The following is a 20,602-nucleotide window of genomic DNA, read 5'->3' on the forward strand; positions in this document are numbered from 1 at the left end:
TCCATGTACCGTAATTGATTAACAGAAGCTGCTGAGGTAATATTTTGTGGATCTAAAATTCAGCTCAGTCAGTGGGTTTACTTTCTTTAGATTCTTAGAAAACTGATATATGAGTAACGGGGCCATTTTTGTCTCATATATCCCAGCGGCTGGTCAGGTCTCACAGAGTCGGCTTTCTCCAGGTCCCGTCATCCAGATAATATTGTCTGGCAGAACCTAGGGGAAGAGCCTTCTCTGTGGTGGCCTCGCCCCTCTGGAATGAGGTCCTCTCGAAGATCTGTACTGCCTCCACTCTCCCTACCTTCCATAAACTTTTAAAGACCCACCTCTGCCAGCCATTGAAATTTTAACACCTTGTTCCAACCAATGAATGAATGAATGTGTGATGGATGAGATATGAATCTGTTGTTACTTTTAATTATGGGGATTTTAATCTGTAAATTTTATTTAGATTTCTACATGTTATGAGCCACCCTGAGTCTCAGGAGAAGAGCAGCATATCTATCAATCAATCAAGCAAGCAAGCAAGCAAGCAAGCAAGAAAGAAAGAAAGAAAGAAAGCAAGAAAGAAAGAAAGCAAGAAAGCAAGCAAGCAAGCAAGCAAGCAAGAAAGCAAGAAAGCAAGCAGAGAGAGTGAGAGAGTGGTGTTCTATCAATCTGACAATGGTACATCTCACCCATAGAAGCCTGTATTATACAATAACTCTGCAAATGACACTATGCCTTAACAATATAATCTTCATATTTTTACTGGAAAGTTCTGCAAGCATCCTCACTTATGCCTTCAACATTTTCCTGATATAATACTGAAAGAATTATATGGGCAAAAATTTGTTGGAGGAAGTTTGGCATCCATGCCTGGGGAGAGAGTTGCAAGAACTATTGGAATGAACCATGAACAGATATGACATTAAATTGCATGAATGCAGGAGATACCAAAGACTTACCACTGAAGACTTCCGGAGACTGAGACGATCTGTTCGGGCTCTGAAATAGACTTCATCAAAGGATGAGTGGCTTCCCTTCAGCTTCTCGGAGAGGTTCCGGTAGAGACGCTTGGCGGCATTGGGAGAAGATGGAGGGTTATTCTTTTTGCTCTGGGAAAGTTGTAAGCTCTGCATTTGCTGGGTCATTTTTCACAGGGCAGTTCCTACAAAAGAGGCAGGACAACTTTGCTATATGAACAATAACACTCTTGAACCAGGCAAGTGAATTCATTGGAAATAACCTACATTAGAATCTTAGAAATCTAAGTTTCTACATGAAAACAGCCATTTTTGCAAACAAAAGAAGAAATTATGCTTGTGGTGAATCTGTTTTCAGCCTGCCTTCCCAGTCCCAAATCAAATTACCTTTGCTCAATTTCTCTGGAATGGAAATAATTTTGAAATTCCTCATCTTGATTGATGCCCTTGTTCTTTTTATTGCTGATTGGGGCCTTTTTAAAACCCTGGAGTATAGTGTTTATCTGAGCACCATCTTTTCCATATTCATATTTTTGCTTTCTCTGTCACTGTGATTTCATTTTCTACTTTTTTTTCTTTATCAAGTCAATAGCCAAATCTTGACAGTGGGCAAAGAAATCAAAAGCTTTTCTGGCACTCTGTTTTAACTGGTTTACATTGGGGGCAGCTTGACAAAACCATACTCATCCCTTCCCTTCATATATTGAATTACACTTCAGATGGGATCTTTTCCTCCATGGGTGGAACCCAAGCAACTGTCACCACCTTAAATAAATAAATAAAATCGCTGGTTCTGTTCTTTCAGGAAGTTTTGCAAAAAGGGAAAAGAAACAACATGCCAGTGACCAAGTAAACTATGATTTCTCAAAAGATCTGTAGCTCAAAGCAATGGGATGTATACGAAACATCTGTAGCTCAGAGCAATGGGATGTATACCTGTTGGACCTAAGAAACTTGGTACCACCATTTGAAAGACTCAGACAACTGAGAAGAAAAACTTTGGTCAAATACCCAATACAGCTGCTGTCAGTCACAGTAAAGTAATATCAGGGTAGAGGGAGCAATTGGCGAGCCTCATATTAGGACTTTTTCAATGTTTCTTTCATGAGCCTTTCAAATGGTGCCCTGCTTCTTTCTATTCTCCACACTGCCTGTCCCCTTTAGTTTTCCTTTGGCTTTGATCTGACTGTGCTTCTTTGAAAAGGCAGAAGCAATCCACCATAAATGATTTTTTCAGAAAAAGAAAACCAAGTTTTTCAACGTTTAAAATAAACACACATATTTTCCCATTGCTTGCACATAAGGAACAAATTTGTCTTGTGCTTTAGAGACAGGCAATATTTGGGAGGGGGGACAGAAGGGACACTTTTGTAAAGTTGAGAGCTTGGGAGTAGTGTTGGGCGAACTTCAAGAAGTTTGGGTTCAGCGAACTCACCCGAACTTTGCGCCTAAGTTCGGGTGAGTTCACTGAACCCGAACTTTACCCAAACCCAAACAGCAGCAGTGCTTTTTTAAAACATTTTTTTAAAAGTTCAGGTAAAGTTTGGGTTCGGCGTTCGGCTGAACACCGCAAAACGCCGCCGCCCGGAAGGAGAGTGGGGAATCCCATTGTGGGATTTCCCACCTCCTTTTGCTTGCAGCGCTACAAGCAAAAGGAGGTGGGAAATCCCACAAGGGGATTCCGGGGGCAGGGCTTTGACATCACGGAGACTCCTTCCTCCCAGCTTCGACTGGCCAGGAAGTAGTCTCCGTGATGTCAAAGCCCCACTCCCGGAATCCCCTCGTGGGATTTCCCACCTCCTTTTGCTTGCAGCTCCGAAAACAAAAGGAGGTGGGAAATCCCACAATGGGATTCCACACTCTTCTCCCGGGCGGTGGCGTTTCGCGGTGTTCGGCCAAACTCTGAACCCGAACTTTGCCTGAACTTTAAAAAAAGTTCAGGTTTGGGTTTGGCATGCTGAACACTGCAAAGTTCGGCACGAACCCGAACTTTGCAGGTTCGGTTCACCCAACACTACTTGGGAGCAGTCTAATAAAATGATAGCAGGAGCGATAGTGGTGGTGGGACTTAGAAAATAAGGAGTTGATATTTAGGAAACAACCATAGAAACTCCAGTTCTTTGTGTGGCAACAATCTGGTTGTTACCTGCACACACTTCTGGCTAGTTCTTCAAAGAGGACCAGGCCAAGAAAGAGATTCCACAAGTACTGCTACGCCTTTGCTTTATTAATATAGTCTACAGTAATAAAATCTTGAAAGCCCGATATTTATTTATTTATTTATTTATTTATTTATTTATTTATTTTGTCCAATAAACAATGAGGGTTTTAGTGGGCATATATCTATATACACAGTAAAATACATGATGAAGGTTACAGAGGAAATACTCATAGTAAAATATATCTAAGAAATAATAGAAAAGAAGATAAAGTAATAGAATATATCAATGAAAGAATAGAAGAAGAGATATAGGAATAGAAGAAAGGTATAGGAGATATAGGAAAGCAATAGGACAGGGGACGGAAGGCACTCTAGTGCACTTGTACTTGCCTTTTTCCTTCCTTCCCTCTTATGTTCCAGAGCCCTAAGGCAGAGCTAATTTGAACTTCATCCCATATTCTTCCTGATCTGGACTTAAATCATATAAAACCGCTGTTACAGTTTTTCCAAACTCATCTCTCTGGTTCTCTATTGCTCTGAAGAAAGCACTGTGCTGTTCTATCCACCCATTTGATGTACAGTATAATCGACATGTTATGAATCACCCAGATTTCAATGCTCACTTTATAATAGGAAAGTGAGTGTGTTTTGTGTAAATTACTTCAGAAATTCAACAATGGGATGTGCAAGATAAACTGCTTGCTCAGAGTAATGTCATTCCACCCTTTGATCCAGTCCATAATGAAGTCTCAGCCTTGCTTTGATAACCAGGCATCAGAAGTATTTCTATTTTTCTTCCCACTGAACTCTTCCCACTAATTGGTCAAACAATTCAGCAGAGGCACAAGGCTTGGTACCACCCTCAACTTTCTACCTGTTAAAAGTGGTGGGGGCGGATGTCTGAAGCCTAAATTGGCTTAAATCACAAATACCCTTGCACGCTTCCAAGGCTATTGTAAACAGATGAATTCTCTAAATGGCTAACATATGCCAGGAGACAAGCTAATAATTGGTATGTTCATTGAAGAATGTGCTTCATTAAACTCAAGTGACAGTTTCTATAAATAGAAAAGAAACCCGAGAAGTGCTTCCCGGCACATGAAAAAGATAGGAGGAGTGAGAATAAAAAGGTAGGTGGAAGTTTATCTCAACTTTTTAAGGTATAGCAACTTAAAACATAGGCAAAGCAGAGGCATGGTTATGTCTCTGACTACCCCAATTATCTCTTGGCTTTAAAAGAGCTGTCCAGTCTTTTCTTCATGAGATAGAGACAGATATAAACTGTCCAGAGTCACTTTGTGTGAGATTTATTTATTTAATTAAAAAGTTAGGTAGGTAGGCAGGTGGATAGGTCAATAGAGATAGATGATACAAATATATACATAATTTGAATACATGAAATGAATAAAAGTAAAAGGGAACATTAGGATAGGGACAGTGGGTTAGCTGGTATACTTATGCATGGCACTTACAGACCTCTTAGGAATGGGGTGAGGTCAATAGTAGACGGTCTAAGGTTAAAATTTTGGGGATTTGGAGATGAAACTCCAAATGTAGTGTATTCCAGGCATTGACCACTCTGTTGCTAAAGTTGCATTTTCTGCATTCATGTTTGGAGCGGTTCACTTTAAGTTTGTATCTATTGTGTGTTCGTGTATTGTTGTAGTTGAAGCTGAAGTAGTCATTTACAAGTAGGACATTGTAACAGACAATTTTATTAACTGTGCTTAGATCATACCAAAGGCAGCATCGTTCTAAATTGTCTAAGCCCAGAATTTCACCAGAATTTCAAGTCTGGTTGTGAGCAGAGGAGTGGAGAACTTTTCTTGTGAAATATCTCTGGACATGTTCAAATGTATTAATGTCCAATATCCAGTGCAGGTTCCAGACAAATGAGCTCTATTCGAGAATTGTCTAGCAAATATTTTGTATGCTCTGGTTGGTAAAGTGATATTACAGGAGAAAAAGCTACACAAGATTAGGTTTACAACTCTTAATGCCTTTTTGACGATGTTGTTACAGGCTTTGGCACTTAGATTATTAGATATAAGTTCTCCCAGGTCCTTAATAGAGTGAAGTTGTCTACAAGGTTGTGTCCACTCAGCTTGTATTTTGTGTTCTGATTCTTTTGCCAATGTATAAAACAGAACATTTGTCATTTGAGATTTGGAGTTGCCAATTGTTTGACCATTCTGACAGAAAGTCAAGGTCTTTTTGAAGGGTAGCAGTATTGTTGATGGTGTTAAATAGTTTTACATCACTGGCAAAGAGGACGCAGTTGCTTATAATATGATTGCAAAGGTTATTTATGTAGAGTATAAACTTTATATACTGTAAAGAGTGTTGGTCCTAGAACGCTGCCTTGGGGGACACTGTGGTTAACAGGTACAGGATTTGATAAGGCGCTCCCTATTTTGACCACATCCTGTCTGTTTGACAGGAACACAGTTATCCAATTATGTAGGGCTCAGAGATGCCACATCCATCCATCCACCCATCCACCCATCCACCCATCCACCCATCCACCCATCCACCCATCCACCCATCCATTTATCCTGTAGATAGATTTGGATTTATTATTTATTATTTATTAATTTGACTTCTATGCTGCCCAATTACAATGGGACTCAGGGCAGTTTACAACAATATAAAAATACAATACAATAAAAAGAAATCAAATATTAATTACTAAACCAATAAAAAACCCATTTATAAAAACCCACAAAGCAATAAACCAATCAAATATACACATACATACCATTCAGCAAAATTCAGCAGTGACAGATGGTAACACACACACACACACACACACATGTTACACTTATAGATTATAGTTGTCAGCTATAAAAAGCTTATCTGCCTTGGAATATGGCCCCTGGTGGGACTGAGAGGCAAAAAGGAAGCTGTGATGCTCCTTCAATATATCAGGGTGATTCGACAAAAAGTCACACAAAACCCTTCCCTGGTACAAGCTGATACAGGAGATGAGCCTATAGTCTAATGGCTAAGAGACCCTGTCTTACTCACCTCTAGCAACCCACAGCTTAGAGCCCAAAGCAGTGGGAGGCAAGGGGTGCCTTGAGCCAAATCCCAGTAAGGGTGTGACTACATGATGAAGGCAAATAAGCCCAAAATAGATCTATAGTAGTCTTGCTTCCTTTTCATTATCAGCAAAATACGTTACCCCTTCCCCCCCACACACACACAGAGCGAGAGAGAAAGAGAGAGAGAGAGAGAGAGAGAGAGAGAGAGAGAGAGAGATTTGATTGATAGATGAAAAGACAGACAGACTATAGAGATCCTTATCCTTCCATGTTTGAAAATAGATATTAATTTTCATACTATTGATTTCTATCTTGAAGCTTAGAATGGAAACCTTAACTTCAGCAGTATATAAGAGTATTATTAACCCACCTGTTTAAAAAAAATTCTGAGCTTTCCCCTGGTATACTATGAGGTTCTAAAGCAGGGTTCCTTTTGGAGATGGCATGTTACTGCCCTATTATAAAACTCACCGTTTAGTAAAACGATAGTGCTTCTCACTAACCCTTCTAGCTTCTTATTATGCTGTCACCCTCTTCTAGTCTTTATAATTTTTCCCCATAGACAAATGAAAGTATGACAGAAGAAGCCTGGTTTGTTGCCGTTTTCTGTTTTTATTTTTAAGCTGACTTTGGGCATCTTGGTGAGAGTGTCTTTTTCAAGTGAGAGAAAGCTGCCTGAGCACCTTTGATGGATGGAAAATTGAGGGAAAGTGAGCTTTAGAATGAGAGCTAAAAGAGTGGAAATGTTTTGTCAGGCTTACTCAAATGAAGACAGGGCACCATGATGTGTACAGACTCCAGAACTAGAGCGATTTTGAAAGTAGCCTGGATGTTGGATCCAAGATTATGATATTGGCAGCTTATGAAGGAGAGTGGGAACCAATCAGAACATATATGTATATATATGTATATATGTTGCATATATACACCTGGAAGTAGGCTCCATACCAGAAGTGGGTTCCTCCTGATTCGGACCAGTTCACCTGAACTGATAGCGACCAGCTGGTAATGTCACAAAACCGGTTCGGTCAGTGCTGGTCTATGGGTGCCGCCATCTTTTTAAAACAAAAAAAATGATTTTTTTTCTTTTGAGCATGCGCAAAAGCCAGGTTTTTGTCATTGTGCATGTGGTTGCCATCTTGTTTTGGGCTTTGTGTGTGTGTGTGTGATTTTTCAGATTTTTTGGCATTGCGCGTGCACATGCGTGCATGTGAAAATGCACCCATGGGGTGCACCCATCCAGTGTGGGAGGAAGCGAACTGACAGAGAGGTCAACTAGAGGTCCGATGCCAGGAACAGCACTCCCAGATTTTTCTCTATCACTCCCTCTTCGCCCCCTCTCTGTATCTCTCTGTGTATCTCTCTGCTCCCACCTTCCCTCCTCTCTGTATTTGTGTGTGCGTATATATTGTATATCTCCCTCACTATCTCCCCCCTTTCTGTATCTCTCTCTCCCCCTGTCTCTACCCTCTCTGTGTATCTCTCTCTCTCTGTGTCTATGTCTTCCAACCACTCTGTCTTTCTCTCTGTGCTTCTCTCTCTGTGTATTCTCTCTCCCCTTCTTCAGATTCTGATATGAGGCATGGCCACTGCAAGAGTGCCTCATGGTACTGCAGACCATGAGGCACTTTTGCAGTGCCTTGCGCAGCATAGTCAACTTTAGTGCGCTTCACATTGGGGGAGATGGTGTCTCCTCCTCCTCCTGGAGCCCATTACGACATGGAGTCCCAATGAGACCCTGTCCTAATCACCCCTAGCAACTTACAGCTTAGAGTCCAAAGCGGTGGGAGGCGCTTTGAGCCCAAAGGCAAATATACGCCCTCTTTGCTCCTGCACTAAGGCTTTGGTTTTCACCTTGCTCATTCCCCTTTCTACCATCCCCTCCTCCCAGATCCCATTCACACCCTGCCAGCCCACGGATACCAACCCAACCAAGCGAGGCCGGCATCAGTCATGGTTGGGTCGGGCTAGTATCAAAGGCTGGAAGAAACTCCAGCAAGAATGAAGCACCGGAGAGTCAGCCCCAGTCACTTCTCCATCCCCCGCCATTGCTCTTACCTTCTCACGCTAGGCAAGGAGTGACTGGGAGGGGAGGGTGAGGGGCGGGGCCAGTCAGTGATGGGATCACCTGACAGGGAGCCACAGCAGAGGGCCCAAAGAGCCACATGTGGCTCTGGAACTGCAGGTTGCAGACCCCTGTTCTAGACGGTCATTGATTTCTATAAAGCAATTTGGCATTCTCTTAGCATTCACACATATTCTGTTGTATGCTTAGGGTATCTCCTGAATATGAGGAATTGTTATCTTTTTTAGGTAGCTCGGTCTGGATTCAAGGGATAGGCAGTCACCTAAGTTCATTTACTTCACTAATAGAATCTGACGAGGATAAATAAATTATCATTTCTCTCACCTCTAATTACAGCTACTTGACTATGACTAACTGGGGATCTGATGGTTTTTTTAAAAAAAAAAAAGATGTGTAAGACAGGCACCCTTGGAGAGATCCATTATGAAGAAAAATGTAGCATCCAGAGCACCATTTTGATTAATGTGCTCCCTGTAGTTACGTTATGCAAAAATATTCATTTATGCAACCTGCCCATAGATTGCCAAAGAAACAATATTTTTCTAGATAGTTGCCTCAGATCATGGAATCAGACTCCTAACTCACAACTTATTTACCGAGTCACATAAAAACATGAACCGAGGTGGCGCAGTGGGTAGAGTGCAGTACTGCAGCCCACTAAAGCTGACTGCTAAGGTCAGCGGTTCAAATCTCATCACCGGCTCAAGGTTGACTCAGCCTTCCATCCTTCCAAGGTGGGTAAAATGAGGACCCAGATTGTGGGGGCAATATGCTGGCTCTGTTAAAAAGTGCTATTGCTAACATGTTTTATATGTTATATATATAGTTAGGGATTTTACTGTGTTATTATTAATGTTTTTTAAATTGATTTAATCTTTCTACTATTGGATTTGTAATGTATTGTATCCCTGTTATGTTGTGAGCCGCCCCGAGTCTTTGGAGAGGGGCGGCATACAAATCTAATAAACTATAACTAAACTAACTATGTTGTAAGCCGCCCTGAATCTAAGGCGGAGGGCGACATTAAAAATCAAATCAAATCAAATCAATAAAATAAACATATGGAAATCACATGAAGGTACAATACGTTCTGAAGAAAACTTCCAATGTTAGTTAAAAGGTTAGTTGTGTGTGGACAGGGAACCTTTTTTTTTGGGGGGGGGGGAATCTTAGGCTCATGCTTGATAAAACCCAGAAGTGCTCAACATACCCACACAGGTAAGTGGGAAACAGACTAACTGAAAAAAAAAGAAAACAGATGCATTTTCTGCGGTGTTTACATTCTTGCAAAAACACAGAAAGACTATTTTATGATTTTGAGCATCTGGAGCAAGTCATCCTGTGAAGGAAACTTAGAATGCATACATTTTGTGGAATTAACAACTGTGTCAATGAACTCCTAAGGGGAATGCTTTCAGAGGTTTGAAAGTTGTAAAGTTATTTACATTTAATATTATCTAATTCTAATTATATGTAAAGTGTGGCAGCTGATAGGCGTTCCTCATCCAGAATTGACAAGAAGAGGGGCTGTTCCCCAACGGCAGAGCTCCCATTTTCTGGAATGGGTTTGAACTGGTGGCTCCTGAGGAAGTGGACAGGGCTCATTTTGCTGTCAGCCTGGCCCCATGAGTCTCTTCTGGATCATGAAGTAGCCAGGGAGGTCATCACCGATTGTGTTTATGCTGAAGTGCTAAGCTCTCTGAGAGAGGAGCTGTGACAATATTTACTGACCCCTTGCAACCTGAACATAATTATTTCAACTCCTACCCTCAAAATAACGCTACAGAACACTGCACACCAAGACAACTAGATACAAGAACATTTTTTCCTGAACACCACCACTCTGCTAAACAAATTTCCCTCACCACTATCAAACTATTCATTAAAATGGCATTACTATTAGTATTAGTCTTCTCATCATTCGTATCACCCATCTCCTCCCTTTTATGACTGTATGACTGTAACTTGTTGTTTGTATACTTATGATTTATATTAAAATTGATTGTGTAATGATTGCTTATTTGACTCCTATGACAATCATTAAGTGTTGTACCTCATGATTCTTGACAAATGTCTCTTTTCTTTTACGTACACTGAAAGCATATGCACCAAAGATACATTCCGTGGGTGTCCAATCACACTTGGCCAATAAAGAATTCTATTCTGTTCTATTCTATTCTATTCCATTCCATTCCATTTTATTTGACAGAGGTTTTCCTTGCCTTTGGGGTGTAGTTATGTAGAAATGTATGTTATGTGTGTTATTCTCAGAAAGATTAACATCTGATTTGTAAAAATTGTCCCCTCCCTGATATTTTGCTAGTTGGAAAATCAGCAGCAGCAAGCCTATACTGGGAAGCTGAAAGGTTATTTCGAAGCTCACTGGATCTCAACACTTGAAATAAAAATGGTACATATATTTCTATAAATAAATAATATTTGGCACATCAACAACTTCTGCAACTCCTTTGATTTGGTAGGACTTATTTAAAAAAATTTTACCAGTTAAACAGATACAGGTTTGGACCCTAGTGTAAGTTAGCGTGCAATTGTGGTAGTGCAGTGGTTAGAATGCAGTATTGCAAGCTAACTGTCCACTGCCAGGAGTTTGATTCTCATTGGCTTAAGGTTGACTCAGTACTCCCTCCTTCCGAGCTCTGTAAAATGAAAGCCCATATTGTTGGGGGCAATATGCTGACTCTGTAAACCACTTAAAAACAGCTGCAAAACACAATGAAGCAGTATATAAGTCTAAGTGCTATTACTATTGTTATGGCTAAAGAACTTCAAAGAAGGAAAGTTCCTCATCCTCTCTATCTCTATGCCCTCAGCTGTGCCTATCTAACTCCTCCAGGTTTTATGATAACCTATTTTAATAACAGATGATCCATTACATAGTGAACACTATGGTATGTATGAGGATATAGATGTATTTAACTAATTGATTCAGCACCCACTTAAACACAACTTTGTAACAGTAATCTTTGTAAAATCTAATTCCAAAAAGTGCTTTTCCAAAAGGAAACTGGACTTCCTTGAGTCTTCACCCCCTTGAAAACCTTTTGCTTTTCATTCAACACGCTTCTTCAGTTCTGACTGAATGAATATGTTCTTTGCAATCATCTGAATGAGAAGCAAACTGTTTTCAAGAGGAAAATAACCCAAGAAAGTCCAGTTGATCCATGACCTGGATTATTGAGAAGTTCCACAGATATGCAAAACCTAATGTAGTTCTAAAATCTAATGATTCCATAGTGGTTTTGACTATGAGCAACATTCATTAATTGAGGAAGCCAATCATGCTTTCTAATCATGGCTATAAAATCCAACCAACTGCATGGGGGTGATGGAACTCATATGTCTATCATCATCATCACCATCACCATCACCATCACCATCACCATAATCATAATAATAATAATAATAATAATAATAATAATAATAATAATAATAATAATTATTATTATTATTATTATTATTATTATTATTATTAATAATTAGATTTGTATGCTGCCCCTCTCCAAAGACTCGGGGCAGCTCGCAGCATATAATATAAAATAGTAAATACAAAGACAAATCTAATTAATTTAAAATTATGTAAGCTAAAACCCCAATATATTAAAATCAAACAAACAAATTCAAAACCCAGCCATACATCACATTTATTGGCCAGGGGGCCAAGATCTAATTACCCTAAGCCTGGTGACATAAATGAGTCTTAAGACTCTTGTGGAAGGCGAGGAGGGTGGGGGCAGTGCAAATATCTTGGGGGAGCTGATTCCAGAGGGCTGGGCCCCCCACAAAGAAGGCTTTTCCCCTTGGTCCCGCCAAACGGCATTGTCTGGTTGACTGGACCTGGAGAAGGCCAACTCTTTGGGATCTAACCAGTCGCTGGGATTCATATGGCAGAAGGCGGTCCCGCAAGTAATCTGGCCCGATGCCATGTAGTATGGAATCCATGCTTCCTTTTTCAGCTGGGTGTAGCTGTGGTAGTCAAAACTCTTAAACCCTCAAACGAAATGTATCTCAACCCAATGTTGTATTTTGTAGAGGATTACTGGCTCCCCTTTCTCCTTTCCATCAATTGCTTCCCAACCTTCACTCACATTCCCCTCATGTGCCTTCCTAAGAACACCTTAACCCCCCCCCCCTCACCATTTCAACCAGTAAGAATGGAGCTGCTTTAATTTTTCTCCCGTTTCTCAGGCTTGCTAGCTGCACGAGCACATGCATGCTTTCCTCTCTTCGTACTACTTTTGTGGTACGGGGGAACGCCGAGGAGTTTCACGCACAGGGTACAGCAGATATAGTTGGGTTCTGAACACCTTGTTCTGGCAACAGACCTTCTTCCCTGAGATCACTGCTTGGTGGAAAGAAAACCTGGCACGACTTCATTGCACAAGCTAGCCACAGCCAACGCTAGATGGAGCAATGAGTCAATGCACTGGAGGGCTTTCATCACTGGAGACACCAGCTCTATCAGGAGTGGGTCCCAGGTGAGAACTGGCACCATCCCAAACGATTCCTTGTGCTTGTGTTCCAGGCTATTCAATGCTATAATCAGATCTGGGGAAATTGTCAGATAGCCGGGATATCTGTGGAACACAGCAGGGGGAACATGCATCTCAGTTGCCGATGTGCTAATTGCATTTAGCCACCATTCTTTTGGTGCTTGCCCCTTCCGTGGAAAAATTAAGCATTACTGCAATAAAGCAGCAATAACCGTAGTAAATATTTCAGTAGCTTAACTATTGCAGAAACCTGACACTGTTTTAATGGGGGCAGGAGGAAGCAACCCACCCTGCATGCTGCGTTTCTAATCATCACTACAATTAAGCACAAATCAACTCTTACGATCCACAGCACAAAATATAGGCTGGAAACATCATGCCGATCAGACATCCTTTGGAAGAAGTCAGGGGAGGTTTCTTATAACACATAGATGTATCATATGCCAGTATATATTCAGATAGGTATAACCTGAATGCTAACTGTCGGCAAAGTAGTCTGTCTCTCGTGCCAAGTAATTTCTACACAGTTTTCTAACTCAGCCTGGAGAGGGAATTTCCTAAATTTGGTGCTTGCATCAATCCACAGGGGTATGTGCCAAGCCTATGCAACTCAGGAAAGCACTGAATATCAGTGGTGGTTTAACAAGGTGTTCTGAAAGATGCATGCACAACAGGTAGAAGGACGTTATATAATACTACTACAAGGTCCATCAATTTGCCAGGTTTCTCCCTCTCTCCCCCCCTCCACTTGTTCCCCCAGTTTTGCTTGCTGTAAACGAGAAGACATGCACGAGAAGGAATAAAAGATCACTCACCGGTGTTTTTATATTATGAAGCTGAAGAGAAGTAAATTAACGGTCCACGGTGTTCATTCAGTAAGATCACATTGATTTCTCTAGTGTGATTAAGCTTCTGGACACAGAGGCTCCGGATCTCTTCCCCACAATGAGTGACTAATTAAAAACAAACATACATACATATTGGCTATGAGCAATTGCTGGAGTTGAAGCCTGCCAGGGTGAAAGCTTTTCCAAAACACAAAGCAAGGAAAAAGAAAAGAAGGAAGGGGGAAAAAATGCTTTGCAGCAACACAAAGACAATATCCAAACAAACACTACTGGATTCTTGAACAGTTGGTGCCCCCCTAGCACTGTAGCCGAGACCGGCTATCAAAGAGTCTTATTTGTGTTGTTAAGGAAGCCCCCGGCTATATGATGCTATATGCTATTATCCTCTTGCTTCTCTCTCACTCTCTGTCTTTCACAACTGATCAGCCCAGCAAGTGAGTAGGAAAGGAGGGGGAAAAAAAGTACTCATTGTCCAGAGTAAAGGAAAAAGAGTAATAATAAAAAAAGGAGAGAAAACAGGATTGTAAGCAATTGCCACCCAGACAGATCAAAGAGGCATTAGAGTTGCCATTTAAAAACACTTAGTTTTATGTGAAATCCATAAGTCCAGGTCCTGGATGTTGGTCCAGCAGTTCACAATCCCATCTCTCATTTGCCAAAGGTTCTGATGAAGCTGGCTGAACTCCAGCTAAAAAAACAAGGTGCTGGATCCATCATACCGGGACATCTGCAAAATCACCCTGACAGTCGGATCCTCCAGTCAGCATTAATTAGATTAGCTTTGGGAAGGTTATGAAATCAGTGTCGGTACCCTCATGCTGAAGCTGTAGCGCAAGCCCCAAACCGTGCCTTGCCATGCTGCCTTAAAACTATATGATCAAGAAAGAAGAGCTGGAGTAAAATGAGAGATTTGGGGAAAACAACAATTGTAGGTGAAATAGGGTTGTAAGGAATGCAGAACGTTAAAAATGCGGCAGCCTCCTTTTTTGTTTTGTGTTTTAAAATCTAAAATAAACGTGATGAAATAAGATGTGCTATACGTTCTTGGTTCGCTGCAACCAACCATAAGAGTCATTTTAAGCACCTAGCAACAGAATAAAATTTAGAGCCTTTAGGACATTTGTTTCCAATCCTGCCATTTTCAATTGTCTGCCACATTAATTTATATTGTTCATGTTTTTTTATCCGGGTGGGGGGGAGCTCAGTTATGCAAGGCACAATGTCAATTGTGGGGAATCATTGGAGACGGGCGGAGACCCTATGAAACAGGGAACAATCCTATCTCAACAATTGTCAGTATTTTCTGAAAGGTTTGCTGACCCATGTTCAGCGTTTCCTAAAAAGGATTTATTCTATAAAGTAAAAGTGTCATATCAGATTCTCACGCCGGGATGCTTGAAAAGAAAAGAGTTAAGATTTCAATTAGGGGTGCAGATTCAATCTTAATCTACAGAGGCAATTGTGAATCTGAAAACTAGGACTGCGAGTGGCACTAATTGTTATCAACCAAGCACTTTGGGACCAAATTAGGAACCTAAAGAATCCACCTTGCCCGCCTGCTATTTAATGATCATTGCAGGGGCATGGTTTCTCCATGGAAGACTTCACCCTATACTTTAACAAAATGGGGGAATGAACTGTAGGATATAGGCCACTGACACACAGAAGCTCTATGTTGTCCTATGGAACAAAATGGATTGATTAGAATCTCAGCACTTTAGTAAAAAGCAGAATATTCCTACCTATTTTGAGAGGAAAATTAAAAGACAGGCATGGGATCTCACATATCTATATGGAGATTCTCAGTCATCCAGGTCATGGTTGTCCAAAAGGTGCTTTTGCAAGAGGCAACTGGACTTTGTTTTTCCTTGAAGACTTTTTCCTTTCATTCAAGAAGCTTCTTCAGTTCTGACTGAATGATGGAGCATGGAAGGATTTATATTCCATCTGACCACTAGCACTTTCTGAACACAGCCCTTTCAGCAATTCCAATTCCACACCCATTTTCACTACTCAGCTGACTCTGAGGTCACAGAAAAATCTCAACAACTCTCAGAGAAAGTGCTAACGACCTGGTGACGGCAAGGATTATACAGTAAATCCTTCTATCCTCCACCATTCAGTCAGAACTGAAGAGGCTTCTTGGATGAGAAGTGAAAGATCTTCAAGGAGAAACAAAGTCCAGTTGCCTGCTAAAAAAGCACCTTTGCGATCTCCTAAATAAAGAGATGAGAAAGTCCTTGATGAAGACAAGGCTTGCAAAGCTAAACACTATAAGATTCCTCTGAGTTTCAGAAGTTAAAAAACAAATGGCCCAGTTAGGCAACAGAAAGAAAAATTAAGGTCAAGAAGCTAATGAACTTAGGAGAAAAAGACAAGAAGGAAAACTTCCAAGTGGGTGCATGGTTGTGCTTGGTTTAAGTAGTGATAAAGGCCCATCTGTAGCCCTTGAATTGTTTGATTGCAATTCCTATCATTCCATAACAGGGGGAAATGCTCCTGGTTCGCTCGTGCCTGTCGGAGAGCCATTTGCAAAGGCAGCACGAGGCTCCGCCCACCCACACGGGTGCCACTATTTGCGCATGCACAGAACATGAAACTTCCCACTGCCTTCGCAACTGGCTCTCCGACAAACAACAGGCACAAGCGCACTGGAAGTATTTCACCCCTATTTCCAGGGGTGGGTTACTGCCTGGACTGGGGGGGGGGACGCACTGGGGTAGCGAAAATGGAGTTCCACACCAGAACACCCAATTTGCACTGAAAGATGTTGAAATTTTCTTTCAACATCTGTCAGTGCAAATGCAGGGCGTCCTGCATAAGCCACACCCACAGTGTGGTAGTAAAAATTTTGGTAGCCCTTCACTGCTTATTTTATACCCTTTTCCCGAGTCAAGGAAGTTTTCCTTATCATAATGCCCTAGGATAGGGTTACAAAACATCCGTCATCTTATGTCCAAAGCCTGGATTTTTTCAGAATTGGAGTTTTTAAAAGATAGATCGGGGCCCTTAAGTAACTGAAAATCTTTGATAATATGTGCTTAAAACCATCATTTCATAACTTTGGTATCATTTTTGCCTCCAGCACTAGCACATCTTAGCTTCTGCTCTGGCAATCTCACACTACTAACCAGAGCCTACAAAACCTTTGCCAGGCCCATCCTCGAATATAGCTCATCTGTCTGGAACCCTCACCACATCTCAGACATCAACACTCTCGAAAACGTCCAAAGATACTTCACCAGAAGAGCCCTCCACTCCTCCACCCGAAACAGAATGCCCTACGAAAACAGACTAACTATCCTGGATCTTGAAAGCTTAGAACTGCGGCGCCTAAAACAAGATCTAAGTATTGCCCACAAAATCATTCGCTGTAATGTCCTTCCGGTCAACGACTACTTCAGCTTCAACCGCAACAACACAAGAGCATGCAACAGCTTCAAACTCAATGTTAATCGCTCCAAACTTGACTGTAAAAAATATGACTTTAACAATCGAGTCATCGAAGCGTGGAACTCATTACCTGACTCAATAGTGTCAACCCCCAACCCCCAACATTTCTCCCTCAGACTCTCCTCGATTGACATCTCCAGGTTCCTAAGAGGCCAGTAAGGGGCGTATATAAGTGCACTGATGTGCCTATCGTCCCCTGTCCAATTGTCTTTCCTTTCCATTTTATCATATACAGTATATTCTTTCCTTCCCACCTACTTCTCTTCTTCTTCACTTTCTATCTTTTATATATCACTTAATGTCTATTCCCTTTCATATGTATTGTATATTAGACAAAGAATAAAATAAAATAAAAATAAATAAAAAATAAATAATAAAAATAAACATCTTATTATAATATATGATAAGTTGCTGGTCCTAAGTTCAGCTACTTTCTCAAGTATGGAATCTGTTAAGCATCGCAGGCAAGCCTTTTTGTCACTCCCAAAAAACCTACCTAACAAAGCTCAGTGCATGATGCTCAGGTGAGGTAGCAGCTTAGCGGTTACAGAATAAATGAAGGAGAGAAAAGCAGCAGTAGGTGGGTTTTTTTAATCAATGGGAAACCAGACTCTGAAACTCCAGCAGCTGTCATTGGAGTTACATTATATGTGAGCAGAAGGAAAAGCACCTGAGCTGCTCAATATTGATAGTGTGGGATCAAAGGAACAAGGTATCAATCTGGGAGCATCAGCAAAGCTCCATGTGAAAGGGCCTCCAGTTGAAAAGAAGACTGAAATGAAGCCATCTAACATGCTACAATGGGTGGGATCCAGGGGGTCTACAGCATGCAAAGCAGTAGGTTCATTTGAGCATACAAAGCTGCAAGGAGAAAACTTTGATCACAGAAAAGATCAAAGAACTGGAAAAAGCCATTTAGGGTCATTGGTTATAACCTCTTGCTCAGTACAAAAATATATCTTAAATCATTCCCCCAAAAGATGGCTGTCTAGCCACCATTTGAATTAATTAATCTACCCAGGAGGGAAGTGTTTTTAATAGGAAAGTGAACACAAGAACAAGGGGACACAATCTGAAGTTAGTTGGGGGAAAGATCAAAAGCAACATGAGAAAATATTATTTTACTGAAAGAGTAGTAGATCCTTGGAACAAACTTCCAGCAGACGAGGTAGATAAATCCACAGTAACGGAATTTAAACATGCCTGGGATAAACATATATCCATCCTAAGATAAAATACAGAAAATAGTATAAGGGCAGACTAGATGGACCATGAGGTCTTTTTCTGCCGTCAGACTTCTATGTTTCTATGTTTCTGTGTTTCTATCTATCTCTTTATTGGATTTATATGCCTCCCCTCTCCAAGGATTCAGGGCAGTTTACAATATATAAAAATAATACAAAATAGCCTAAATTTGTATGCTGCCCCGAGTCTACGGAGAGGGGCAGCATACAAATTTAAATAATAATAGTAATAATAATAACAACAACAACAACAATTATTATTATTATTTTGCTGCATTGTATTGACATAATAATAATAATAATAATAATAACAATAACAATTATTATTATTTTTGCTGTGTTGTATTGACATAATAATGGTAATAATAATAATAATAATAATAATAATAATAATAATAATAATAATAATAATAAATCCAATTAAATTTAAAACTAGCTAATCTAAAACCCAAGTTACTTTAAAAAAATCAATCATTCCCATTCAAACAAAGAAACATACATTTCATTCATCAGCCAGTGGAATAGACTCTAGTGGCCCCAAGGCTGGTGGCACAGATGAGTTTTCAAACTCTTGCGGAAGGCGAGGAGAGTGGGGACAGTGCGAATCTTTGGGGAGAGCTGATTCCAGAGGGCCAGAGCCACCACAGAGAAGGCTCTTCCCCTAGGTCCTGCCAGGCAACGTTGTCTAGTTGAAGGCCAACTCTGTGAGACCTAACCGGTTGCTGGGACTGATGCGGCAGGGGGCAGTCCTGTAAGTAATCTGATCCAATGCCAATGCTTTATAGGTCATAACCAACACTTTGAATTACATCCAGAAACCAATCAGTAGCCAATGCAATGAAGGAGAAGCAGCACCATCACCTCACTGGAGAATTGGTTCTTCTGCTGAATTACACTTATTGTCAGTAAGTTTTTTCCTCCTATATACAATGAGAATCTGCATTTGTAATTAAAAATCATCCTTTGTCCTGGACTTTGGAAAGGAGCAGCAAGTCATGCTATTATTCTGTGTGATATGGTTTTATTCTGTGTGATATGGTTTCAACCATTTGAAAAGGGCTACAATATCTGCCCTTGGTCTCCCCCCCCCCAAGGTTTTATTTACCCTCAAGACTAGGCTTTCCCAGTTCCTTTAATGCCTCATGATAGTTTTTTTAAGTTTCTTGAGCCTCTTCACTGCTCTTATCTGTATGTACAGTATGTATGTACATCTTCTCAAGCATTGGTAACCAACCTTTTGGCCTGCTTAGGCTGCATTGAGTGAAGAGGAATTATTTTCGAGTGGATATAAAATATAAGGTATAGCTAATGTACATAAATCACATAATAATGTTCAAAGCTTATAATCTTGAAGGGCCGCATTATGAGTTGTGCAGGGTCACATAGGGCCCAAGGGCCGTGGATTGGAAATGCCTGTTCTAAATAAAGGGTGGTGCCCAGAACTATAGTAGATACAACATTGAAGGTGAGTTCTGAGCAGCCCAGCATAAAGCTGCTATTTCTTGCGTTTTAGTCTAATGCTGCGGTTGTATTTTTTACACTGCTGACCCACATTCAGATTGTACTCCCAAGGCAGATATCTGCCATTCCATACCTGTGTATTATATGTATGTTTCCCCAACAATGTTGCATTTGTCTCATTTAAATTTCATCCTGATATTTTCAGCTCATGTTGTTTAATGGATTCATTTCTGTTCTCTGTTAACTCTGTTTCCATGCCACTTGTATATTTGATAAACATATCCCTCTACCTCTCCATCCACCTCAATAAAATTATTGGATTCTATAAGGTCAGTGTGGAATTCTATAGCATCTCACCTTGTTTTTCAGTTTGATCAGTAACCTTTGATGGATATGATATTCACTCTAAGCTGTGAATCCATTTAAATGTCAGGTCAATACCATCAGAAGTGGAGTAGAAACTGCTATGCTAAAAAGGATCATGTTGAGTGTCAAACTCAAGGCCTGTGGGCCAAATTCGGCCTATGGCCCTTGAGTCTGAGACCCCTGCTCTGATGTATCCAATAGGGAAAGCAGTGATCTGGGAGCTTAGATTTGTCCCACAGGGTCGGCCTGGAAACAGTGAAGGACACAGCGAGCTGTGCATCTGCCAATAAAAACAGAGCTTGGGAGGGCCGCGCATACACACTTCCAAGCTACGTTTTCATTGGCAGAGGGTTATAAGAGGATGTACCAGCCGAAACGGAGCTCAGGAGTCCATTTTTGCTAGCAGAACACTCAAGCCACGACAGTCCCCCCCCCCTGACAAGAATGATGTCAAGTTGTTATG

The 20,602-nt window shown here is 40.9% G+C and overlaps 1 protein-coding gene across 1 annotated transcript in view; it reads right to left on the reverse strand.

Annotated features, from left to right (window-relative positions):
• Positions 1 to 13,720, reverse strand: part of ANKFN1 (ankyrin repeat and fibronectin type III domain containing 1) — a 144,759-nt gene extending 131,039 nt beyond the window's left edge. The window contains exons 1-2 of the mRNA XM_070736009.1: positions 13,583 to 13,720; positions 948 to 1,150 (exon numbers count right to left, since the gene is read on the reverse strand). Coding sequence (XP_070592110.1) covers positions 948 to 1,133 — 186 coding nt within the window. The 5' untranslated portion in view covers positions 1,134 to 1,150; positions 13,583 to 13,720. The remainder of the gene's footprint in view (positions 1 to 947; positions 1,151 to 13,582) is intronic.
• Between the last annotated feature and the right edge of the window lie 6,882 nt (positions 13,721 to 20,602).

Source organism: Erythrolamprus reginae, chromosome 2 (assembly GCF_031021105.1).
Source record: "Erythrolamprus reginae isolate rEryReg1 chromosome 2, rEryReg1.hap1, whole genome shotgun sequence".
Classification (NCBI taxonomy): Eukaryota; Metazoa; Chordata; class Lepidosauria; order Squamata; family Dipsadidae; genus Erythrolamprus; species Erythrolamprus reginae.